This window comes from Theobroma cacao, chromosome 10, assembly GCF_053813885.1.
Source record: "Theobroma cacao isolate CCN51 chromosome 10, ASM5381388v1, whole genome shotgun sequence".
Taxonomy (NCBI): Eukaryota; Viridiplantae; Streptophyta; class Magnoliopsida; order Malvales; family Malvaceae; genus Theobroma; species Theobroma cacao.
In genome coordinates, this window is record NC_142648.1 from 16,168,490 (window position 1) to 16,196,393 (window position 27,904).

The 27,904-nt window shown below is 33.2% G+C and overlaps 2 protein-coding genes and 1 long non-coding RNA gene across 3 annotated transcripts; 1 reads left to right on the forward strand and 2 right to left on the reverse strand.

The window, feature by feature from the left end:
* Window positions 1-2,824: 2,824 nt before the first annotated feature.
* Window positions 2,825-3,439, reverse strand: LOC108663616 (uncharacterized). The gene is made up of 2 exons (XM_018128831.2): window positions 3,373-3,439; window positions 2,825-3,285 (listed from the first exon to the last, which is right to left on the reverse strand). The coding sequence occupies exons 1-2, from the start codon at window positions 3,437-3,439 to the stop codon at window positions 2,825-2,827; spliced, it is 528 nt and encodes a 175-aa protein (XP_017984320.1).
* Window positions 3,440-12,845: 9,406 nt separating this feature from the next.
* On the forward strand, window positions 12,846-15,247 carry LOC148760376 (uncharacterized). Its single transcript, XR_016028786.1, has 3 exons — window positions 12,846-13,078; window positions 13,730-13,809; window positions 14,677-15,247. It is a non-coding gene; the product is annotated as an uncharacterized LOC148760376 (long non-coding RNA).
* Window positions 15,248-22,434: 7,187 nt separating this feature from the next.
* Window positions 22,435-24,597, reverse strand: LOC18586741 (uncharacterized). The gene has a single exon (XM_007010278.3). The coding sequence runs from the start codon at window positions 24,581-24,583 to the stop codon at window positions 22,562-22,564; it is 2,022 nt and encodes a 673-aa protein (XP_007010340.3). The 5' UTR covers window positions 24,584-24,597; the 3' UTR covers window positions 22,435-22,561.
* Window positions 24,598-27,904: the final 3,307 nt, after the last annotated feature.

Genomic DNA, 27,904 nt, shown 5'->3' on the forward strand with positions numbered 1-27,904 from the left:
AACATGAAACGCATAACAATTTTCCACAGTTTAACATGTCAAGTTTCACATGCATTACAACCATATACCATTACTCATTAATTTCCTATATCACACATATTTACATATGTATATATGTATACGTATACCCATCATCATCATGCACGCCATCCCATCATCATCATCACCAGCTCATGAACACTCCCTACTCGCACATGGCTGGGTCATCACCGGGTTATGCGCACTCCCTACTCACACATAACCGGGTCATCCTTGGCTTATGCGCACTCCCTACTCGCACATAGCCGAGTCAATGTCATTAAACAACAATTTATTCACATACATATATATATCAACACAATGTGGTAGTGCATGAATCAATAATAGTCACATGTCACAACATGGAGTCAATCTATCAAAAGCTTGTTCCCAAGGCACTTGTTTTCATGAAAAGCTTGATAATTCATTCAAATGTTTGGCAAATACATTATATTCCCAAAACAAGTTTTGAAGGCAGTCCATTCACCGATTTATTGTTGAGCCTTTAGTTAACTTTAATTCCCCTAATGATCCAATTGGAAGGATGGGACTTCATTAGAACCTAGGATCACATTAGCATAAACAATAGGTCAATTCACACACTATGAACCCTAAAAGGTATCTCTTAGCTAGCTTTCAATTGCCACATTAAATGACTATCTATGTTCACTATCTTAATCACTAAAAAAGTAATGAACATACTCAACAATAAAACAATTCTTAATCTAAATTACTAGTCATTATTCATAACTAAAAACTGAATTTAGTTCATCACTCACCCTTGGGTTTCTTTGTAGTTGAATTCTCTTCCAATAGCTTCCAAATCAATAGGGTAATTCTCTCTTTCTCTCTCTAGAATGCCCAACTAGTGAGAGAAAGTCTGGAAATAAGCTTTATCAAGGGTTTTGAAATGAGAGAGTGAAAGAATACTTGAGTTCTAATCAAAATGTTTCAAAGGTATGAAAACTAGAGCTATAGAGAGAAAATTATGCAAGCTCCATATCAAGCTTCCATGGAGTTTTGAAGAAACGTGAGAGAGGAGAAGAAGAAGAAGACAAGCTGCTGGAAAATCTCTAGAAGCTACTGGAAATTCAAGATATTTATAGCCAATCTTATCCATTCCTTTAAAATTACGAAAATGCCCTTCCACCAATTAACTTATTCTCCTCCATTCTTTTATGCAATCTTTTTGCTCTTTTAACACTAGGACAAGGTCCATAATGGTCTAAACATACTCAGGTTCATAAAAACTTAAAATTTTAACTCGAGGTGAAAATGACCATTTTGCCCCTATTATGAAAATTGTTGAAACTTCTAGTTTTCTTCGTGTTTTCATCAGTACACATCATTTATGCAGTCTTATACCTATTTAGACCATAATATATCATAAAACTTTCTTCTAGGAGCTTATTAGAGAAAATAACGAAACTACCCCTAGCTCGTATTATTACATCTATGCTTAGTTATAAGTCTATAAAGGTTGGGGTCTCACAAACTAGTTCTTTGCAATAACAATACCCATCATTGCTTTAGATTGAGCCACTAAGCAAAGCCTTCATATAAATTTTCTGCAACTCCTTTGACAATGAAAATAGATAATTTATCTTCCACATATCACTAGAGATGATATGTCCAGCCTTAACAATTTCTTCAGGAGTTAAACCTTCAACTCCCTGAACTATCTCAACTACACACTTTTTCAACCTCTCATCTTTAGCCATGATTGAAAACAACTTGCTAATTTATCAATTCCTTCCCTTGCACCTTGACAGATTTTTCCAATTTTATCCACACTAGATTGGAATGCATAAACAATGTTGTCACCATTACTTTTTGTCTTAGCTTTTTTGCGACTCACCTCTCTGTCACCTTGCTCTATAGTTTTTCTTCCAACAGCAGTGGATCCCTCACTATTGGTAGCTTGAGCAGGAGAAACATCATCATCACCATTGTCATCTTCATCAACATTCAATGCACTGAAAGCTTCTGAAGCTACCCTTGTTGCTGCAAATGCAACTTCATCAGTTTCTATGTTCTCCACTACATCAGCTGGTGACTCTGCTCCTTCCCCAGTAGCTCTATCCTTCCCAAATATAATGGCTAATTGATCAAAGTAAGGGAAAGGCTTGTTTCTAAGTCCTGCAGCGGCTGGGTGACTCTCTATATATAACCAAATATAAGGCATCAAAAAACCATGCAAAACAAATATATGCCTACTTTAGAATATAACAATGTTGTAAAATAAATTAGAATCATTACCTTAACCCAACCAATCCAAACATCATCATCACAAGTAATACATTTCTTGACATCATCCCAACCGAATCCAGAAGCGGAATGCGATATCATCTTAGCAATTTCCCTATATTGTGTCTTCAACAACCTCATTCTAGAGTTAATATGGGGATAGCCTTTATGTTACAATTTGGGATCCTTTCTTTCATCCATTTCTCAAGTTGTTGCAAGTAACCAGGCTTGAATGTCCCATTATCTCTACCCCAACTTCCTTCATTCACAAGATCAAATGCAGCAGTCAATTAAGACTCCATCTTCAGTAGGTGTCCACTGATGGGTGGATCTTTTGCTTGTCCTCCCTAATCCTTGAGATGATACAACTTCCATCTACAAGTGTAAAACATAATATAGAAACGGCATAATAACAAATATATAGTATACAATATTTAATTAAAAATTAAAGAAGAAACATAACCTATCTAATTAAGAACAAATACAAATATGTCTCAATCAACACAAATTTGAGTTATTGCAAATAAAGCATACAACATCTGTTGAACCAAATAAAAAATTAAGTTTCATTTCTAGAAGCTATCCAATCATTCCACATTTCTTGTGCCAAGTTATTTCTCCAAGTAGTCCATGCATATGATGTCTCAATGTATTGGATCGTATTTGCATTTTCCATCACTTCTGATTCCATATACTCTTCATCCATTTCATCCTCAAGTGGATCATGTGTCATTTCTCTCCTAATGTGATTGTGTAACAATGCACAACCAGAGATAATTCTACATTTTATTTTCACTAGGTACCAAGACTTCTCTCTAAGTATTGCCCATCTCATCTTAAGGAATCCAAAACATCTCTCAATAACATTCCTAGCACCAGAGTGTTTGTAATTAAACAGTTCTTCTTTTGAACAAGGAGTGCGATTTTGTCTCCATTCATTCAAATGATAACGCTGACCTCTATATGGAGTTAAAAATCCCTCTCCATTTGTATACCCAACATCACATAAGTGGAAAAAACCTATGATAAAAAATTTATTTTTAGTACATCACTCTAAACAATGTCGAGCTAAAATAGTTAATAATTTAATGTATATTTTCCTCATACCTTTTGGGACTTTCAATCCATTTCTTCTAGATATTGCATCTCGAAAAACCCTGGAGTACCCTCCCATCCAGGTAAGATATATATGAATTGCATATCCTGTGAACATACCCCTAACACATTTGTAGCAATTTCTTTCTTCCTTGTTCTGTATCTAGGCTTATCAATTTCAAGTGCATTGACTTTAATGTAAGTTCCATCTAAAGCACCTAAACAATTCTATCGTTTCCAATAGAATAATGACAAAATTTATCCTTTAGTTGCATTTTTAATAGATTCTTATACTCAAGCTATAAATGTTTAAGAAATTTTAGTTTACCTTAAACCATTTCCATCTGAAGTCAGTTGAATTCTCGGGTACAAGCTCTGGCTTCTTTAGCAGTATTGATTGCAATCTTAAAACAAAATTCAAAACTAAACCAAAATGCCTACTCACTGTCTCACCACTTCTAACAAATTCTCTCTTTATGATCCTATTCTTTGCATGATGAGAAATGATGTACAAAAAGATAGCTACAATTTCCTCAACATTCATGTTTTTTGTTGGTGTAAGCCTACCAATGCATTGAAGCATATTACATAGTTTATAAAATACAGCTCTATCCATTCTAAAATTTTCAATGTATGTTAAATCAGAATCAAACACCATTCTCCTAAAATTCAATTGCCTAATAATATGTCTCCTATAAGTACTAGTTTTGGATCTTTTACGCTTTCTAGTATACATTAAAATATGATAACATCCTTAAACCAAAGTATTAGCTGAATTATCATGTTGAACAGCTCAATGGCAAATACAATAGCAGACACGATCGTTGCAGTTTGCTCTTGAGAAAACCCTTCGATTATGTGAATTAACAATATAAAAAAATAATTAAAATAATGAAATATAAACATTATATAAAAACAACATATAGTAAGCACAAAGTTAACTTTTCATGTCCACCTTACAAATATTCTATTCTAAGGTCAAATAGTATTTTTCCACAAATATCCAAATTAAACAATAACACATAATTATGGCTAAAATAACACCTCCACCATCACCACATTATTGTTATATGTTCACAAAATCACAATGAGTTAGCAGCATAAAGTTCAATTAATAAACCCAAACTGTCAGATTAAACAATGACATTAAAGAACATTAACAACTGAAGGAGCAGGTTATGCTGGTGGGATTGTAAGTGCAGCAGTTGATGGGATGTATACTGGTTTTGAGCTGTCACTTGAGATTCAACAATTATAGAAATCATTTTTGTTTTGATATTTCAAAAAAAAAAGAACATTAACAAGAATTTAAAGACAAGAAAAAACATATACTCATTCATCACATAAGAAAATAAATAACATTATCGAGATGGACTTTTATGTTTAGGAGACATATTATTGCTAATGAGCTCAGAACAAGGATTTTTAAAAGTTAGATACTATTACTAGTTTTAATCATGTTTATCCAACTTAAACATTACTAATTAACCTACAAGTATCTACATATGAGAGGATTAGAATTCGAGTTTAGGTTTATTAGCTCAATAATTGTACTACTTTCTTCTTCTAAGCTGCAGAATTTTCTGGTTGGACAATTCCTATTGTTTCTTGTTCTTCTGTTGGTTAGGTTAGCTTGTTTCTTTGGTACCTTTTGTTAATTGTCCAAACCCATTTTGGTGCTATTATAATGCCAATCTCCGCAAGTGTATCCAAATACTTTGCAGTAATAAATTTAGCTACTGTAATGAAGCTAGCTTTTCAAAAGATATTAAGACAATTTAAAAGATGTTGATTTGTTCATCTGTTCAATGTTAGAAAGGGATACTGTAAACAATTGGTAAATGTTAATTTAAACAGGAAGATTTTCAAATGGTTCTTAAACCTACTAACAAGAAAAAAGTATTAAAGGTTTTTGCATGGAAGATGTAGACAAAACAGGTGTGTAACATAAGAAAAAGGGTGTTATAAACAAAAGAATCTGATGTTGGGAACAACAACAAATAAAAGATTGAGACCAAACAGACTCCCATGTTCAATGTCTTGTTGGATACATAGATTATTGTATACGGTTAGCTTATCTATCTAATTTACTAGTTTTAGACAACCTTGAAATAGAAGGATGGTTGAAAATTCGAGGTCATTAAAATGATAATCCTTGACAAAGAGGAAAAGTAAAAGCAATTCCTTTAGGCATACAACTTGAAAACTATTTTTTTTGAAAGCATGGTAAATCTGAGACCAAAGATCAGATCTATGGTTCAGTAGTAAGGAGCACACTGAAATCAAATCTAATAATTGTTTCCCATCTAAAGAACACACAGAAGATTATCAGCAATAGTTGGACAAATATGAACGTCAGAGTAAACTAAAATTTCCCTCGGGAGAGAAACGAAAATCATAAAAGAGCATTGACAGGCTTCTAACTTCAAGCTCAACCACCGACATTAAAATCTTCAGTCAAACTACAAAGCCATGATCCAACCAAGCACAAAGAAGATGGCCATGTCTTGATGACATCATGGATTTGGCAATGCTAGGTACGAGTTCTGTTATTTTCTGCATTTCTAATTGGATAAAAGTTCTAATTGGATAGAACTTGAAAACTATTTGATTACCCATATTTTGTTGAGGGAATAAAAACCAAAAATTGCAACCAAACACGCAACGTTTTATTTCATCACAATTACCTTTGCCTCTAGTTAAAGATTAGCCCAGAAATCTAACTTTTCTTGCCAATCAAGGGCCAAATTGTTTTAGTGATAAACCCTAAAATATAAATATGAAGAAAACCCAAATTAACAGAAAAAAGTCAGATTAAAGAATACAAGAAGAAGATAAAAAAAGGAGAAAGAAAAAGAAGAATGGGAGATTTCAACCCACAATTTCAGATGATGAAGAAGCAGAGCTAGAAGAAGGAGGAGCAACTTTAGCAAAATGAAGAAGAAACAGCAGACCCTAAACCCAAAAAATGACGATGTTGCTTCTGATTATGAGTAATTTTTTTAAAAGATGATGGGTAAAAACGTCCTTAAGGACATTGCAGAGTGCAATGTAATGTGATTGCATTGGTTTTGGACTACAATCACATTACATCCATTGGCTGCAATGTGATTGCATTGCAATCTTACATTGCAGTGGTCTATTACAAAACAAACACTGCAATGTAATTTAATTGGGCACATCGCAGGGAATGTGACTTTATATCCCTTATACCAAACGCACCCTAAATACCATTCTAATTTTTGAGAATTCCTAAAATAACCTCTTGTAAAGAAAAACCAAAGTCATCTTATGGATCTCTTAAATTAGAAGCCACGTGGCACTCATCCAACATAGCTACGTGGTCAATTTTGGGAGTCTTTTTAGGGCTAGGGTTATAGATTATCACCTTATGGGTAATTTCAATTTCCAAAAAGGTTGTACCGTTAATTTCACCCAATCAAACTATCAAGATATTTTAATTTAAAATATTTTATTAGATAAACTAATAACATTTATTGGAATAGAACTTATTCATAAGATGCTAATTGAGAAAAAAAAAGATTAAACCATAAAAAGTGAAGGTGGAGTTAGACATGAATTGAATGAGTAACCATCCCTTGTGATACTCTCCCAAAAGTAACGATACTTGACGTCATTTTTAGAAAAATAAAAAAGATAAAATAGTAGTTTCTTACTTAAAAGTTACCTCATTAAGTTAACTCCTATTCAACCTTAGTTCGCCACCCTTAACCATTTTGAGAGGCTCTAAGCCCTTTTCAAGCTCTCTTGTTCATGAAAACTCCATTTTTATAGATTAAAGCTTGGTTTTGGTTGGTTTCAAATTTTAAAAAACACAAAAGTAAATATTCTAGCTTTTAAACCCTTTAAGCTTGGTTTCAAACTTCTTATTTATGCTTTTCAACATATTTATGTTTCTTTCTCCAAGGATTTTGAACCCAAATCAATTTTCCTAGCCTACAAGCTCACTAAGTTAAAGGAATGGTAGGTGAAAGCCTACAAATCATTTATATTACACTGATAACTGATAAACGACTAAGAGTTAGATTAATATAGATTTTGTTTGGTTAATGATAGTATAGCATTCAAATATGAGATTGATAGTCTAAGTTATGGTTATGATTGTGTTGTTACTATCTCCAAGGATTTAGCTGGAGTTAGGATTGATGCTTTGCTTGTATGCCAGTCAACGACTCAATGGAGTAGGTTGATGCAACAACTTCAAACTATTTGCTACATATAAAAACTAAGCATGATTTATTGAGTTCAAGTTTTATATGATTGCCATGCTATCTTATGAACGAAATGATTGAGCCTTGAAATAAATATTTTTCAAGATAGTTTCCAAAAGTATATATGATATGTAAAAAAGAATATCATGTATTAATTTCGAATAAGGGAGATAAGCTTTTTCAGATATTTTCAATAAAAAGAAATCCTAGATAGGATGAATAAGTAGAGCTAATGCATGACTAGGTTATTGCTAACAACCACTGGATAAAAATAATATTTTTTGGGTAAAATACCCAAACACCCCTAAGTTTTTTTTTTTTAATACTTGAGGGAGAGGGGATTTGAACCCTGCTCGTTTAACAGGGGGATAATGCAGTAACCAATGAGCCAAATGCTTGGGTGCCAAGCACCCTTAAGTTTTGATCAAAATTTCATGGAGGTCTATTGGTTTGAGAAATAGACACTCTGTCTCAAAAGAATGTCTTTTCTTGGACTCAAAAGTCTAATTGTTAGTAAATCGTTAGGGTTTTTGTTAATTTACTGACATGGTAATATTTTTCGAACAATTTTACCCTCGAACATGTTCAAAATTACAATACTATACAAACCTTTATTTTTCATTTTAAAATTTTTTTTCTTAAAAAACTTACCTTTCAAGCCAGATTCGACCAGATCTAGCGTTCTCTAAGTGGATCTAGTTGAGGGAAAGTAGACCTCTAGGGGAATGCCATTGTCGTGCTCCCTCAACCTCCCTAGTAGAGCATTATTTTTTAGGCTCCCTTAGATCCAGCCAGATCTGGTCGAAGAATGCCATATCCAGTCGAATCTGGCTTGGAAGTAATTTTTTAAGGAAAAAAAATTAAAAATGAAAAATAAAGGGTATTTTAGCCTTTTTCACAGTTTCTATTAACGATCTTAAGGCTTTCGGGCCGGAGTGTTTATTTCTTAAATCAATGGAACTCTGTGTAATTTTGATCAAAACTTCTAGACGTCTAATTATTTTACTCTTTTTTTTAGTAAGAAACTATAATTTATAAAAGATTTGGCAAAATGATAATGGAAAGAGGTTTACTTTATTCTCTTTGGTCTTTATTTTAAATGCATGAGTCTTTTACATGTGCTGATATTGATGCTTCAACGGTTCATAACATATGGGAGAAGATTTGCAAAGACCGGTTAAAAGATTTATTAGCTGGCAAGCATGAGAAAGCCAAGAGGGATGCGAGCACTCATCACGATATCCTCTTGACTAAAGGGAAGGCACGTACTTAGATCACTATAAAGGTGTGGGACCAGCTAGTCGATAATGTCTAGGCCATGCTCAAGTGGCAACATCGATTCTCGAAGGCCCATCAAAATTGCCAGACAGAAAAAGACGGTAGTATAGCAAAGCACACAGGGAGTTCTTTACCTTTTTCTTTACATCAAAAGAAAACGGTACGTGTTCTTAACTCGTAAAGTCAATAATGTGAGCATTTTGTTATTTTCATTGTGTTGTTGATGACAACGAACCAAATCCATGCATATGTTCTGATGATGCATTTGTTTTTCTTCTAAGTGTGTTAAGTGTTGTTGTTGTTTTACGATTTTAAAACATGTTGTATTATGTTATTAAGGATTGCAGAAACATGCATATTGGTGATGATGTATTTTTTCTCTTATTGTGATTTCAACCCGAGATGCTGTAAAGACTAGTGAAATTCTTTGAGGTTTTTGAGTGCACTCACAACCAACAACAAAGTACTAAAGATTTTGTGGACAACAAATCGAAGACTGTTAGTGCAAGTAATAGGAATGAGTCAGATTATTTTCATTATATCATTGAATATGTGCATATGTTACTTAAGAATTTCATTAATATATAATGTCGTTTCCTTTTTTATTTGTAAGAATCATATACATCTGCTATATTGCAAAAGTATGGTGATGATCCATCTCCCGAGCCAAAGTTCAATCCAGTAGCATGGTCCGAGGCAATTGGAAGGCTACAAACCACTTAGACCCACGTCTACGGGTTTAGCACCAGGATGCGACCTGCTACATTATTTGCTCTAGTTGTGACATCTGAGTCTACCTGTGGTCCAATGCCTTCTGCTGCTGCTACATGAGTTTTAGCATCTGAACTTGAGGGCTATCAAGATATGAATAGCGATGTAAAGGAGTTGAAAACTGACATGCATGATATTAAGTCCATCATGAAAGTTATCCTTGAAAGGCTTCCAAGTCCAACTAGCGAGTCTTCATCATCCTAACAGTCACAACGGCAATCTCCCTTTCCTAATGATTTGGCCAATGGAGAATTGTAATTCCTTTTTGTTGTACTATAAATTCCTTCTATTAACATTTTTCACTGATTTTGGGATAACATTTGTTTTTTAATTTGCAAAATATTTTGTATGTTTTTCCCATTATATAATACATTTGGAGTAATTTTCCAAACAAAATTATTACTTTTAATATATTAATACTATTCTTATTAAATGTAAGAAACACGAAAAAAATTACAAAAAGTTAATTATTACCAACGAAATTCTTTTAATACCAACATATCCCTTTTTATTACCTACAAAATTTACTTCATTATCGACAAAATAATGCACATTACCAACGGAACATAAAACAAATTTTAGTTACTAATTCCATCAGGAATTCCCTAGAACTAACCAACGGATTTACTAACAGTAAAGTATCAGTCGATGACTTTACGGATGGAATTTACCAACGGATTTTTTACATCACTGACGAATTTTTCAGCCAACGGATCAAGTTCTTTACCAACTAAAATAGTGACAAAAAATTTAGTCGGTGAAGTTACCGACAGAATTTTAAATATTGATGAAAAATTTTTACCAATAAGGGTATTTTTTATTAATCATTGACAGATGCACACCTTCATCGACGAAATTTTCAGTCAGTAAAACCTAATTTTTTAGTAGTGGCTATATTAGTCAATGGCCATTATTTCAAGAACTTTCCTTGTAATTAATGCCTAAATTGTCTAGTTTTAAGGCACAAAATACCTAGTGAAGAGCTGGTGGCGAAAAGAATAAGCTCATTATTGAACAAAAATTTGAGGATATTAGAATATTTTTTTTCTACAAATAAGGTTGTATTTTTTATTATAACTTTCATTTTACTAGCCTCAATTGGTGGATTTTTTAAAACAATTGAGGAAAAGGGGATTCTGTCACGACCCAATATTCAGGCCATGACCGGTGCATGGGCCCAATGGACGTAGCCCGCTAAGCCCAAGTAAGCCTATTTGTATACTCCTGCTCATCATACCGTCAACTATTCTTACATTTACATCTCATAATCTCAACCCTTAAATACTTTAATAGTAAATTATAACAACAAAAAACTGCATTTATGTTAGCCCAAAATAACATTAACTATTGCCACTCATGGTGGCTTTACCAATCAAAATATACATATATGGTCTAAGGCCTACATCTTAGTACTTTACATCACGTGTACAAATTTACAAACAAAAATGACTCTGGGCTTCCAGCAGAGTGACCAAGGTGAAGGTGCGGCTACGGAATGCCAAGATACCTTCCAAGGATACGAATACCTCGACCTGGTTACCGACTACCTCTTGATCTGAAAATATGAAGTTGAAAACGGTGAGTGTAAACCCAGTGAGTGAACAAAGGAAGGGAACAAGCAAACGATAAGGAAAATTTAAAGAAATCATGATGCATTTATTTTTCAAAAGCAATGCAATTTAGTTTAGTTCTTATTAAAACCCCTCATTAAACCCTTAATGAATTAATTACTTGACGAAAAGGGTCCATACACAACAAAAGATTCGAAGAGTGAAAACTTTAATAGTATTCAAGCAAGTCCAGTCAAGTAAAACAACGGGTCCTCGCTGCAGCTGAAAGGCTGTAGCGAGAATGAATTTACGCTGCAGCGAAATTTGGCTCAAATTGTCAACTAGCTGAGGGTTTCTCAAGTGGCCGAGGGTTTCTCAAGTGGCCGAGGGTTTCTCACCAAACCCCCTCATTTCGAACTTAATTAATTTATTCCTTGATATTGGAAGTCCATGCTCAACCATGATGTTAAAGAAATGGAAAATGTGGCAAAAACCAACAAGGTAGCATGCTGGATAGAAAGTTTCTCACTGTAGCGAGATTCAAGCGACAAAACATAAAGTTTTTCACTGCAACAAGAACTCAGTCTCGCTGCAGCAAAATTCAAGAGGCAAAATAGAAAGTTTCTCGCTGCAACGAGAAATAAGGAATCTAAATAATGAGGGACCTCCTTTGTACTAAACATCCATTTAATGCTGCAATAAAATCAATTTGTAAGTAAATGGGAAATTTTCAAGATTCATCATGCCATACAATCACATATTATAATCATGGTCTTTCTATTGCATATACATATACCTAAACATATATCAATTTGTACACCATCCCATCTCACCCAGCTCATGTGCATCCCCCCACATCGTGCACTTAGTTGGAGTCATCGCGTGCATCCCCCCACATCGTGCACAGTTAATGCCATCGTGTACATCCTCCCACATCGTGCACACGGGCAATATCACCATCTATCTCCCTCACCACCGTCATCACCAGCATGTGCATCCCCCCACATCGTGCACACTCACGGTTATGATTATCACACAATGTCAACCATTAATGCACAACATATACACATATATATACCAACATAATGTAGTAGTACATGAATCCATAACAGCCACATATCAAAACTTAGAGACAATTTGTCAAACCCTGCTTTGTAAAATAATTATAATATCATTCACATGCTCGATAGAATGTTTGTATATTTAGGAAGTTCGAGAAATCGTTAAAAGACGATATTGCCCCTAATGGTATCATTAAGTCGATTAAGCCTCGAACTAGTTCAAATAGGAATTTTAAGGTGAAATTAAGAGTTTCACAGTTCAGGGATGACTCAAAATGGTAATTAGGAGTTCGAGGATCAATTCGGAGTCAAATTGAAATTTTCACTATTAGGGGTAAAATTGTAATTTTTCCATCTACGGACAAAATTTGAGAATTTGAGAGAATTTAGATCACATTTGACAAATTGGGGAATGATATGAGTATAAGGGATAAAAAATATGTCTATGGGCAATTTTTCAGTTTTTGGGGCAAAAATGTAATTTTTGATTTTTACGGGGGCAAAAGTGTAAATATCAAAAATTACTTCACCAAGACTTTGGATAAGTTTGAGAATTTTATCTAAGTTATGGATATTTTAATGAATAATGTGTGGTGGAGATTTAAAGCTTAAAAGATAAGAATTTAAAAAATGGACCAATAATGTAGTGACATGTGGCAAGTTTAGATTATTATATTATTTAACTATAAAAATCAGCCCACACCACCATTTTCTCTTCATTATGGCCGGCCATAGCAAGAAAACAAAGGGGAAAAGAAAAACAAAAACCTAGGGGGAGAAATTCAAGGAAAAATTGGTGAAAATTCAAGGAAACAAGTGACCAAAGGTAAAATTTCTTGATTTTGACTTGTGCTTTACCTTTCCCATGCATTTCCCATCATTTTCCATGGTTGAATCATGTGATTTGAGGATGAATTCAATTCTGGAAAAATGGGTTAGGAGAGAGAAACTTGTTAGATTAATTTGATTTTAAGTTATGTTAGTGTTTTAAGTTAGTTTAACATATTTAGGAACAAAACAACAAGAAAAGAATTTATTTTCCTCCATTACCATTATTGGCTGAATTTTCTAGGGGAATATTGGCTGATGATCTTGATGTTTATTTGAGGAATTATGATGAATAATGATGAATTATGAGTCTAGAAAAATAATGGAAATTTTTGGAGCAAAAATATGAATTTTTACCCATTAGGGGTATTTTCGTAATTTACTATCAGGACTGATAATTTGCACCACATCGAGGGACATTAAGTCAATTTGGGTGCAATTGAGGTATAGAAACTGAAAAAAATTAATTTGAGATTAAATTGGACGCGTTAGTAATTTAATCGGGTAATAGGCCGAATTAAATCAGCACCGCATTTAAGCGGTAGTCGGATAAGTTGCATGTCATATCATGCATATATACCGAGCCTGAATTGATTTTATAATGGTCAAGCATTGATGTGGTGAATTATGTATTGTACATTGTGGATAGGTGGTGAGCAAATTACACTGGTAAAAGTACCAAAATTGTGCTTGAAGACTGGGATTAGGAGTACATCGACTCCTAGAACTGTGAGTGGACAATTTATCGTCTTAAATATCTAGAGTAATTATACTTGTTTGATGCTTTTATTGAATGGTGAATTTAAATTATAAAATATTATGTTTTCCAATTAAAATGTTTTTTTTATAAAAATGAGATTTATATTGGTTTTGAAATCAAATATTGTTTTGGGAAAATTGAGTATATGGAGACTGTGTTGAAATTTTTGATTTTATATGTTATTGAAATTGGGGCTTATGACACTATGGTAGCATGATGGCTAAATTTTTGGGGTTGGCATGAAATATATGAACAATTTTGGATTGGTCTCGGTAGACTGAATTACATTTTATTCGCCATATTATGCTACTGGAATTTTTATGGGTCTGGTGGTATATTAAACGGTCACTGCAGTGGTGGGGGTTTCCGTGGACTGCCTATGAGAGGGGCACGGTAACTCAATTTTATACTTACCTCCGGGGGGAGATGTTGGGTGAAGTATCTCCTGAGGTATGATTTGAGTGCACCTCACGTTCGGGCCACCTCGTGAGAGTGAGACTCAGCCAACGCCAAGGAACGGCTGTGTGTCAGATGTGAAAACATGTTTATGGGTATGGGTCATTGAACAGCCTTGGCGGTCTCAGTGGGATACCTTGACGAAGGTACCCGCGAGAATGATATTGGCAGGGGCCAAGTTTAAAAAAATTCATAAGTCGGGGAAATTTTGATGAAAAGAAATTATTTGGTATAGATTGAAACGAATTTTGTGTTATGAACATTATTGAGATATAACGTTTTTATATTGTCTCCATCTACTCGGCTTTAGATGCTTTTGATGGTAATTGTTTACTCACTGGGATTATTTAATCTCACCCCTCTTCCTATCCATTTTTCAGGCTCAGGACAGTTTGTTGATAGTTGATTAAGACGAGAATTAATCTCGGAGTTGCATCATAGGAAGTAAGGGTTCGTAGCTCTACACCTTCTTGGTTAGTTGGGGGCCCACGTGTCACTGTAAACAAAATTTCATACTTTAATTATCTTTATTACTATATGAATAAATTTATTTTACTCTTACGCTACAAAAGTTATTTTAGGAAGACTTTGAAAATATTGTGTTTTAAGAAAATAGAATATTTTATTTAATATTTTTATTATATTCAAATAGCTATAATTTTACTTTAAACGAATGTTTTAGACTTCAAAATTTAATTTAGATCATGAAATATGTGTTTCCACTTACATATTACATTTTTTCGGATTTCGAAATTTCAAAAAAAAAAAAATGACGAAAATGCCCCAGTGAGCTAGAAAATAATATTTTTATTGTTTTGAGTTGGAAACAACTTATGATTTCTTGAAATGCGAGATTTAATAACTGTCGCTCACCGGGGAGATGCGGAAGTTGATGCTAAGCCTTGCGGGGTTTCGATCGGCATTCGGGGTAATGAGTGCTTATCGGGACGTCGCGGCGGTTGTCACAGGCCCGATGGGAGTTCGGGTCGTGACACAATTTATCAAAGGCTTATTCTCATGCATAATTTAAAGAAAAGCCAAGTAAAATCATTTAAATGTTTCATCCCAACACATATGTATTTCCCAAAAACACTTTGATGCAAGTTCACTCACCGATATTTGTTGAACCTTTAGTCGACTCTAACTTCCCTAATGGTCCAATTGGGGTTGAGGGGCCTCGTTGGAACCTATCACACCAAAAACATCACAGCCAATCCAATTTACATTAATATTGCTCCAAAAGCTATTTCCCAAATCAAACTTCAATAGCCCTTTCTATCTACCTTCCCATTACCATTTGATTAGCTTTTTAGTTTCTCTTCTCTAGTAACACTAGAAATAGATAAACAACTTCAGCAATAACATAACTCATTACTTCAATTACTAGCCATTATCAACAACTTAAAACCACTCCTAATTCATCACTCACCTTGGTGGATTATAATGAAATTCCTTTTTAAAATTCCTCCAAGCTATTTTAGAAGTTCCCTCTTTCTCTCTCTAAACACCTAGCTAGTGAGTGAAAGTATAGAAGTAAGATCTTCAAGGGTTTTAAAGTGAGAGAGTGAAAGAGCACAAAGGTTCTATGCAAAAGTGCACAAAAGCATGAAAATTGGAGCTATTTTGAGAGAGGTTATGGAGGTTTCATAACAAACTTCCATGGAGAGGGAAACAAACATGAGATGGAAAGAAGAAGAAGAAGAAGTTGCTGGAAAGAATGATATTTATAGCTCAAGCTTATCCAATCTCTTCTTAAATTACGAAAATGCCTTTAACAAGTTAGCTTTGTCTTTCTCAAATCCTTTATGCAATCTCTTTACTCTTTTGACATCAAGACAAAGTCCATAATAGTCTAGAAATACTCGGGTTTACGAAAACTTAAAAAAATTTTGACTTGAGATGAAAAATGACCATTTTGCCCTTACCTTGAAAATCATCATTATTTTTATTTCCTTCGTCATTTTAGCCTTATTTTCATCATTCATCTATGCCTCAGGCCTACTTAGGCCTCAATATTGTTTGAAAGTCTACTTCTAGGGGCTCACTAAGGAAATGACGAAATTACCCCTAACCCGTGTCATCGCGTCTACACCTAGTTACAAGTCTATAAAGATCTAGGTCTCATAGATTCGAACCTGTACTTTTAGCAAGGAGATCATGCACCAACTAATGAGTCAAATATTTAGGTGTAACCTTTGATTGGTGGATGACGACATTTAATGCTTAATATCAGTGCATTTTTGTCCAAAAAAAAATAGAGTTTAATTTAAGAAAGGTACTAATTACGAAGTAAAAAATTATACAAATTTGATATAACAAGCAATATTATTTTAAGTAATTAAATGAAAGTAAAAAAGAATAAACTCCAATTGAATCTTAAAGCAAGAATGATTTTAAGAGGTTTGCCAAAAAGGTCCAATAGCCCAAGTGCTCAACTGTCCGAATTAGGATCCTCTTCCTTCATCAACTGTCCTATCATGGTTAATAAGCTTAACAGCCTCAACAAAACCACCAATCCCAAACAAGACAAACAGTCAACTTAATCAATGATGCCAATCAAGATCAATGAAAAGGAAAAAAAAAATAGATGCACTTGGGACAAAAAAGCATGGATTTTTGGGTATATATTTCAAGTTTATTTTTCAAGATTTCTCTTTTACTTTTCGACATTAAAAGGCATGAATTTTTTAAAAAAAGTTAATTTTAATACAAAATACATTAAAAATAAAATTTTTATTTAAAATTTCATGAAAGTCAAATGAGATTAATAAAAGATAAGGTCCGAATTTGTAATTGTGTTAGGTGGTATTGTTGTATCCAATTTCTTCATATTTGGATTTTTTTTTTATTGGGGGAAAAGGGATTCGAACCATGCTTTCTAGGAAGGGATTATGCACCAATCAATGAGCCAAATGATTAAGTGCTCTCCATATTTGGATATTATGAGTGTTCAAGTTGTTTAATTGCTTTATTTCTAATTTCTTTTATATTCATTAAAGTCCAAAATCGGACTTGACTTTAATAATTAGCAATAAAATTACATACAATGGTATTAAGGAATTATAATCATTCATACTTGTTATGATTTTAGTTAACATAAATTATGTCAAAAACTAAATACTTATGTCAAGCACGACTCTACAATATGTTTATTATGCCATTCTTATATAAAAATGCATGTTTGCTTACTTGGATACCTCGAAAATCGTTAAAAGACGACAATATACCAAATGGTACAATTAAGTTGAATTAAACCTCGAACTAGTCCAAATAGAGATTTTAAGATGAAATTGAGAATTTTAAAACCCAAAATGACTTAAAATGGTGATTCGGAGTTCGAGGACCGATTTAGAGTTAAATTAGAATTTTCATGACCTAGGGGTAAAATGGTCATTTTATCACTTGAGGTTAAAATTGGAATGTTGGAAGAATATTTTGATTAAGATTGACTATTTAGAACATAATTTGAGTTTGAGAAGTGAAAAATTTTAATTCTGACATTTTTTGAGCATAAAGGGCAAAATAGTCATTTTGCCACCCCAAGGGCAAAATTGTAATTTTACACCACCCAACAATTGTCCAGCACATGGATTTTACCCAATATTATCATGGATAATTGAAGGATTTTATGTGGTGGAGAAAGAAAGCTTAATAGTTAAGAATTTAAAAATGGACCAATGGTAAGGTGACAAGTGTCAAGCTTTTATTTTTTTATTATTTTCCTTATGAATTAGCACAAAATCAGCCCATTTATCATTCTTATGGCTGGCCATAGCAAGAACAAAGGAAGAAAAGAAGAACAAAAACACTAGAGTGAAAATTCAAGAGAAAATTGGTGGATTTCAAGTAATCAAGCAATCAAAGGTAAAATTTCTTGATTTTGACTTGTGATCTACCTTTCCCATGCATTCTTTTGCATTTTCCATGGTTGAATCACATGATTTCATGATGGGTATCTTGCTGATCAAACCCTAGGAGAGAGAATTTGATGATGATTTAGATAGATTTTTAAGATATATGGATGTTTTTAGTTGTTTATGGTGTTAAGTGTAAGAATTAAGCTTGAAATTCACATATTCCTCATGAGTTCATCATTGGCCGAATCTTTCTTGTAGAGTGTTGATGGTGGATTTGATTTTATTTCAAGTGAATTGGTTAGGAAATGATGAATTATGGTGAGAAAATCAAGTAGGAAAAATCATAGTATTGATGCACCTACCGTGGCCGAAATTCTCAAGAGAAAATGTGAAGATGATTTTGGCTAAATTTTATGCTATTTGACTTGTGTTTGATGGTTTGGAGAATTGGAAGAAAAATGGAGTTAATTGGTAGAAAAATGGAGTTAATTGGTGTTGAATTGGACATATTGGCCAATTAATCGGGTGATAGATCGAATTAGGCCAATACCGTTTTATTTAGGTACACAATTGAAATTGTGTAGAATACCGTGTTTAGACGATAATCCGAACAATTTGCATTCCATTTCATGCATTAGTAAAGAGCCTGAAATAGATTTATAATGGTATGACACAGTATATTGAATTATGTGTCGTGTATTGTATATAGGTGGTGAGCCCTCTAACAAAGGTAAATAAGTTGTGTCAGAGGATTAAGAATATGAGTATTTCAAACTCTTGATACAGTGAGTAACCTTATCATCATTTTAATTATCTAAAGTATGTTTTTATTCAGTTTTGGTGAATTTTATGAAAATGAGTTTAAATGGTAAATCTTTATGTTTGATAAACAAAATGTGTTTAAATGAAAAGATCTTATAAATTATCTTGAAATTGAATGATGATTTTGAAAATAGAGTAATTGGAGACCCCTTGATGTGTTGTAAATTTATGATTTGAATTTATGGCTTATGTTAATGTGTTGGCATGACTGGCTGGGTTGTGGTTTTGTGAACTGTATGAATTGTTCTGTTTTACCTTTACAGGCTGGATAGTATTGTATTAGTCATGTCATGCTGTCAAAATTTTATTGTATGGTGGGTTTAGCTTGCTGCAGTGGGCGGGTTCTGTGGACCAACCTATTAGAAGGGCACTGAATTTGATTATATATATATACCTCGGTCGGAGAGGCACGTAGGGTATCTTTTAAGGTATGGTTAAAGTTCACATCATGCCGAACCACCTCGTGATGATGAACTCCGCTAACGGCAAGGAACGGCTGTGTTTTTTTAAATCAAAAATATGTTTACGGGTATACAAAAATTTTAACAGCCTTGGCGGACTCGGTTAGATGCCTCGGCCAAGGTATCCCCGAGAATGATTTTGGCAGGAGCCAAGCTTTTAAGATACTCATAAACCATGTTGATTATTTAAATGAAATGAATATTTATGTTATGAAATACATATTGAGATGGAATATTTTAATCGTCTCCATTTACTCAACTTTAGATATTTTGGATGATGTTTGTTTACTTACTGGGATTATATAATCTCATCACCCTCCTTTCCACCCCTTTCAGGCTTAGGATAATCGGTAGATAGCTCATTTCATCGAGAGCTACCATTGGATTTGCATCCTCCAAACTGTAAGTTCACAGCCTTTATTACTTTTGGTTATTCGGGGGCCCACTTGTTATTGTAAATTAAATCTTATGCTTTAGTTATCTGTATTACAGTATGTATAAATTTATTTAGCTTTTACGCTACAAAAATTATTTACCGGTAACTCTATAAATATTGTTTTATAAGAAAATAGAATATTTTATTGAATATTTTTATTATATTCAAATAGGTATAGTTTCACTTCAAATGAATGTTTTAGACATCTAAACTTATTTTTTATTATGAAATATGTGTTTTCCACTCGCATACTACATTATTAGCTAGTTTCGAGATTTTGAGAAAAAATAACCAAAATGCCCTTGTGAGAAAAAAATTATTTTTCTATTGTTTTGATTTAGAAATAGTTTGTAATCTCTCAAAACATGATACTTAACAACTGTTGCTCACAAGGGAGGTGTGAAAACTGATATTAAAGCCTTGCGAGGTTTCGGTTGGCATTCTGTGTAATGAATGTCTATCGGGACGTCGCGGCGATTGTCATGGGTTCGAAATGAGTACTTGGTCTTGACAACTTAAACTTTGGAAAATGGCAAACATGTGTTTATCATTAACTTTTTGTATAATTTTCTTAAGAACTTGTCATTATCACCTTAAATAAAATGCATAGGTTAGATTTTAATATATTGTACATAATTAAAAAGCTATAATTGTAAAAACAATTATTTTTTGACCAAGAATATATATTTATAAAAAAATTTGACAAAAATGAGAATGGAAAGAGAATTACTTTATTCTCTTTGGTCTTTCCTTTAAAACATTTGCACCTTACAAATAATTAAAGCCAACAACCAATGGATAAAAATACTATTAAATATTATTAAGGTAAAATGTTTAACATAAATCGTTGGATTAATTATTTTCTTCATCTTTCTAGAATAGAATAAAGTCCATAATTTCCAAGTCAAGACATTGGAATTCGTTCCAAACACTTACTATTGATTCACAATGAAATAATAATTTCCCAGTCAGCATCAAGTGTTCCAAACACATTATTATTTTACATTAATAATAATGACTCTTAGTCACTTAGGCTTTTTTTTATATGTTTTTTTTTGTTCTGCTAAGTTGTAAGCAATACTCACAATAATAAATTTTAATAAATTAGAGTCTCAAATTCTTATTGATGGGTTCGTATAAATAGTCTCAATTATATGCATTTTCTAGTATTTACAAATTTAATGTCATGGAAATAGTCTTTCTAAGGTTTCTGAAAGTACACAAGATAATTGTAATAATTCTCTTCTTTAATATCATTATGTGCAATCCTTTAGAAACAAATTTTGATTCTGGCAACAAAAACTAAATTTTGATAAAAACATTTTTATTCTCATGTGATATTAGAAGAGTAATGAAAATGAATTGAAATATTTATATGTTTTTATTAAGGCAACAAATTGAAATTAATGAAAATGAAATTGGAATTACCATTTATATTTTTTTGTAATCAATTTACAATTATAATGTATATAAGAGAGTAAATTACATTTTTTCAATCACTAAAGTTTTAAAAAATTTTCTGTTTTGATAACCCAAAATTTAGAAAACATCATTGTAATCGCCAGCGATAATAAATGTTATTATTAAAAAATGACAAGCCTTCACGTGGTATTTCACATCACTGACCTCGTTAGCTGCTCTTGCCATGCGAATATCATCCATGTCAGTTATTCTTGCCAAGTTAAAAAAATTAAAAAATGATTTTAAAAAAAGAATTTAAAAATAATAATATTTATTATGAAAAAGACATGTTCACGTGGTTACGGTAACTCAAGTTTAAATGTCACACAAGTGGAGATCTTTTTATCTAATTGTTAAGTTGTTAAATTACTAAAACCTATAATTCAACGATAATGACTAAAAAGATATTTTTCAGAATTGGATGATCATGATAAAAAAATAATTTAATTTTATAAATCAAGTGAATTACAAATGGAAATGGATGGTGTTCATAATAAGCCTGAAAACAAATATAAGAAAATAAGATTTCTAAATGGATGGATGCACCTTGAACTTTAATCTTGAAACTTGACAAAAGGAAGAAGAAAATTTTACTTTAATCTTCAATCTTTAATCTTGAAAACTTTTGGTTTTTCTTGCTTCTATTTTTCTTTACCGTTTCCCTTGGTTGCCAATGAACTAGTTTCATTTTGAAGCTAAAGACTATCAACTTCCTTGTTAGCGTTAGTCATTGTAAGAATGGATTTATTAAAAGGTAACTTTAAGAGGAAATTCCACTAAGAAACCTATCAGGAACTAACTTTCAAATGGGATAAGATAGCTTTAGTCTTTGCAAAATATATTGTTTCATTTTGTGCTTTCTTAATTTTACTATTCAAATTAGAAAATGTGTATGTGATCCTTGTACAGAAATGTAAGTTTTTTTATCACGGCTTTGTTCAACTGCAGCAAAACAAGAGGTTGAAGCAACCTGTTTGAGAGAGCCTCTAGGAATTGCAAGACATGTAGGAGCAGACTCCGAATGAGAATATATATAGTTTCCTAAATGCCAGCAAAACCAACAATGATAGCCCAAACGGCTAAGGCTCAATAACAAATTCCTTTCAAAACAAATTTGAAGTTCGATATTATTGCTACAAAAGCTCATTTAACAATGGAAAATATAAACCCATACAATGAAAAACAATCAAGCACTCTTTTCAAATGCAACCCCCACTTTATACGAAAGCTAACAAACTCGGTGAGTGTAGCGGTCCCAACAATCGTAGTGGATGGTTAAGTTGGGTGTACAAACTGTACATTCAAGAGCTACATCTTGACAAAGTTGATGACAATAAGAGCAGGTGTCATAACTTTTTTTGACAAAAAAGAGAGGATGATAGTGTAGATGATGGTGATATGGGAAAGTGATCCCTCTCTTGATCTTCATATATGGATATCTTCCAAGAGCACATTTTGGATGAGCAGAGTTATTGCAAACTGTACAATGATAAAACCAATAGTTTGGATTTCTTTTTTCTTCACATATGTCACAGTAATTTTGTTCTGGATCATCAAGCTCATCATGAAAACTAAGTTTTAAAAAATGTTTATCACCCTTGTAGCGAGTTGCTTGTGGTAGTGTAATGCAAGCAACATCCAAAGCAAAAGTACTGCAATCTTTACATTTGTATCCACCATTTTCGCAAGTGGCACCACAACCGCTGCATTGCCCCCTGAATTTAAAATCAAAAAAGAGAAAGTGTTCGTGTCCTTGACATATGAGAGTATGAGAAGTTCCAACACACCTTAGACAGAATGCATATTCTTCGTCATCCTTGTAAACAAAACCACTGCAGAGACGCCTACACCGATCACATTTGTAAATGTCCACTAAATTGAGAGTGGTGAGAGATCGATGAAACCAATGATGCTTTTTTCTGGGTAATTCAGCACAGGTTTTATGGAGAAGGAAGTTGCATTGTGAACAGTAGTAAAAGGAAGTTGAGATGGATAGCATGCACGCATCACAACGTTGATCATCATCTTCCTTGATCTTGTTGCCTAATGTTAAGTCATGATCATGGCTAAAGTGTTTTACCTTTGCGGCTTCTCCTTCTTGGTTCATTTCAATGACACAAGTGATGGAAGAATTCACAGCTAAATTTTCAATAGACTCTTCATCTTCATCATTTACTTGATCAATTATATCATACATCTCCAACGCACAATTCACATGGACAACATAATTGCAATCTTGCTTGAAACACTTGTAACTGCCATACTCTATTTTCACTTCACTAAGACAAATTCCACAACCATGACTTTCAAGATCTTGTTTCTGAAAGAAATAGTTGTGAAAAATATAATGATGATGCCGTGTGATTTTGATGATGCGTGGCAGTGAAATACATTTTTCATGGATCATAATGTGGCATGTAGAACATATACGGGAAAAATAATTTCCCTCAGTACCACATGCATCACAAATGAACGGATCATTCCTTACAAGTAGAGTGAATGAATGCTCATGATCACTATTATATTCAATAATAGACCCTGGCCTTGACCGAACGCATTCAATGTCAATATCAAGCTTACAAGGAAGACATTGATAAAACAAACTCCAATGGTCCCTCTGGCATAGCCTACAAACAAGGCTATCATCTTGAAGATAAAGAAGGTGTTTGCGATGACAAGGGTGATAAAGTTGAGTGGGTAACCGAACACATTGCTTATGAAGGTAAAATCTACAATTAAGACAAACATACACGGAATCTATCACAGGTTTTTGACACCAGTGACAATCGACTCTTTTGAGTTCATCTTTGAGATTTTCAAAGAAGGTCAATGGATGTTCATGACCAATATATTTGAACTCACGAAAATCTTCAACCATGTTATGCAATAGTAAAGCACATTTGATGTCAAGGGCAGCAGAGCAAGAAGTGCAACAATATTTAAACATTTTACGTGTTTGCTTGCACAAATCGCAACTAATGGAGGACAACCTAAGAGTAAGAGTAGGATGCTTACGATGAAAAGGGGAACCACTAATTTTGGAGGGTGCCTCGGCACATTTTTTGTGGAGGTAAAACTTGCATTCTCCACAGCCAAAACTTGGGCAGCCCAATAACAATTCCAAACATGCCGTGCAATGAGCTTCTTTACTTTTTTCACTCTGCTCTTCATCATTGAACACTGCCAAGGAATGTGGATGGCTAAAATGTTGAATTTCCTCAACTCTCTCACTCTCTTTCTCCTTCTCCATAAGTAAATAATAAATTTGAGATGGCAAGGAAAGACATAGAAAGAAAGATTAGGCTATTGATCAACATTTATAACCAAAGAAAAAAACTTGTTATTCTTTTTTCTTTCTCTTTATTCTTTTCTTGTGTGTGTTAACAATCCAAACTTTGCAACACCAACACTAATAAATATTAATGCGAATGACTCCTACTTACTTAGGCTTTTCTTTTGTTTTCCTTTTTCTAAGTTGTAAAATAATCCTCACAAAAATAAATTTTAATGAATGATTATATTTAATTTTTGCATAAAAGTAATGTAATGGCTTAAAGCATTTATTTTTTTTTATTATTTAAAATTCTTTTTATATATTCTAATATGCTTAAAGTAATATTTCTAAGGTTTTTGGAAGTGGACTAAATAATGATAATGTCACGACCCGGAACTCCCATCGAGCCCGTGACAACCGCCGCGACGTCCCGATAAGCACTCATTACCCCGAATACCGATCGAAACCCCGCAAGGCTTAGCATCAACTTCCGCATCTCCCCGGTGAGCGACAGTTATTAAATCTCGCATTTCAAGAAATCATAAGTTGTTTCCAACTCAAAACAATAAAAATATTATTTTCTAGCTCACTGGGGCATTTTCGTCATTTTCTTTTTTTTTTTTTTTTTTGAAATTTCGAAATCCGAAAAAATGTAATATGTAAGTGGAAACACATATTTCATGAATTAAATTAAATTTTGAAGTCTAAAACATTCGTTTAAAGTAAAATTATAGCTATTTGAATATAATAAAAATATTAAATAAAATATTCTATTTTCTTAAAACACAATATTTTCAAAGTCTTCCTAAAATAACTTTTGTAGCGTAAGAGTAAAATAAATTTATTCATATAGTAATAAAGATAATTAAAGTATGAAATTTCGTTTACAGTGACACGTGGGCCCCCAACTAACCAAGAAGGTGTAGAGCTACGAACCCTTACTTCCTATGATGCAACTCCGAGATTAATTCTCATCTTAATCAACTATCAACAAACTGTCCTGAGCCTGAAAAATGGATAGGAAGAGGGGTGAGATTAAATAATCCCAGTGAGTAAACAATTACCATCAAAAGCATCTAAAGCTGAGTAGATGGAGGCAATATAAAAACGTTATATCTCAATAATGTTCATAACACAAAATTCGTTTCAATCTATACCAAATAATTTCTTTTCATCAAAATTTCCCCGACTTATGAATTTTTTTTTTTTTTACTTGGCCCCTGCCAATATCATTCTCGCGGGTACCTTCGTCAAGGTATCCCACTGAGACCGCCAAGGCTGTTCAATGACCCATACCCATAAACATGTTTTCACATCTGACACACAGCCGTTCCTTGGCGTTGGCTGAGTCTCACTCTCACGTGGTGGCCCGAACGTGAGGTGCACTCAAATCATACCTCAGGAGATACTTCACCCAACATCTCCCCCCGGAGGTAAGTATATAATTGAGTTACCGTGCCCCTCTCATAGGCAGTCCACGGAAATCCCCACCACTGCAGTGACCGTTTAATATACCACCAGACCCATAAAAATTTCAGTAGCATAATATGGCGAATAAAATGTAATCCAGTCTACCGAGACCAATCTAAAATTGTTCATATATTTCATGCCAACCCCAAAAATTTAGCCATCATGCTACCATAGTGTCATAAGCCCCAATTTCAATAACATATAAAATCATAAATTTCAACACAGTCTCCATATACTCAATTTTCCCAAAACAATATTTGATTTCAAAACCAGTATAAATCTCATTTTTTATTAAAAAACATTTTAATTGGAAAACATAATATTTTATAATTTAAATTCACCATTCAATAAAAGCATCAAACAAGTATAATTACTCTAGATATTTAAGACGATAAATTGTCCACTCACAGTTCTAGGAGTCGATGTACTCCTAATCCCAGTCTTCAAGCACAATTTTGGTACTTTTACCAGTGTAATTTGCTCACCACCTATCCACAATGTACAATACATAATTCACCACATCAATGCTTGACCATTATAAAATCAATTCAGGCTCGTTATATATGCATGATATGACATGCAATTTATCCGACTACCGCTTAAATGAGGTGTTGACTTAATTCGGCCTATTACCCGATTAAATTACTAACGCGTCCAATTTAATCTCAAATTAATTTTTTTCAGTTTCTATACCTCAATTGCACCCAAATTGACTTAATGTCCCTCGGTGTGGTGCAAATTATCAGTCCTGATAGCAAATTACGAAAATACCCCTAATGGGTAAAAATTCATATTTTTGCTCCAAAAATTTCCATTATTTTTCTAGACTCATAATTCATCATTATTCATCATAATTCCTCAAATAAACATCAAGATCATCAGCCAATATTCCCCTAGAAAATTCAGCCAATAATGGTAATGGAGGAAAATAAATTCTTTTCTTGTTGTTTTGTTCCTAAATATGCTAAACTAACTTAAAACACTAACATAACTTAAAATCAAATTAATCTAACAAGTTTCTCTCTCCTAACCCATTTTTCCAGAATTGAATTCATCCTCAAATCACATGATTCAACCATGGAAAATGATGAGAAATGCATGAAAATGATAAATCTTAAGCTAAGCTTGAAAAATCATACCTTTAAACACTTGATTCCTTGAAAAATCACACTTTTTCTTTGAATTTTCTCACTCTAGGGTTTGTTCTTATTTCTCTCTCTCTCCTGCTGGTTTTGGCTGACCCTCCAAATGAAGAATTCTGGAATTTGCAAGCCTTTTAATAGGCTTAATAAAATATTATTATTTTATTTATTTTTTGAATATTTTATTATTTTATTTTTTTTCTAGCCATCTTTTTGACTTTCTTTTTCCACCACTCAATCCTCTTCACTTATCCATGTCTTCCATGAAATTTCTAGACTTTTCCAAAGTTTTGGTGGAGCAAATTTTTAAAAATTACACTTTTACCCCCGTACAGTGAAAAATTACATTTTTACCCCAAAAATTGAAAAATTACCAAAATGCATAATTTTCACTCCTTATACTCATATCATGCTCCATTTAATCAAATTTGATCTAAATTCTCTCGAAAAATTCAATTTCGTCCTCGGGTGGTAAAATTACGATTTTGCCCCTAGATAGTGAAAATTCTTGTTTGACTCCGAATTGATCCTCGAACTCCGAATTACCATTTTGAGTCATCCTTGAACTGTGAAACTCTTAATTTCACCTTAAAATTCCTATTTGAACTAGTTCGAGGCTTAATCGACTCAATGATACCATTAGGGGCAATATCGTCTTTTAACGATTTCTCGAACTTCCTAAATA

Excerpts from the sequence above, each read along its gene's own strand:
- LOC108663616 (XM_018128831.2), bottom strand. The coding sequence starts at position 3,439 with ATGGGAGGGTACTCCAGGGTTTTTCGAGATGCAATATCTAGAAGAAAT. Across the intron at positions 3,286-3,372 it reads TGGATTGAAAGTCCCAAAAG|GTTTTTTCCACTTATGTGAT; the intron begins GTATGAGGAAAA and ends TTTTTATCATAG.
- LOC18586741 (XM_007010278.3), bottom strand. The coding sequence starts at position 24,583 with ATGGAGAAGGAGAAAGAGAGTGAGAGAGTTGAGGAAATTCAACATTTT.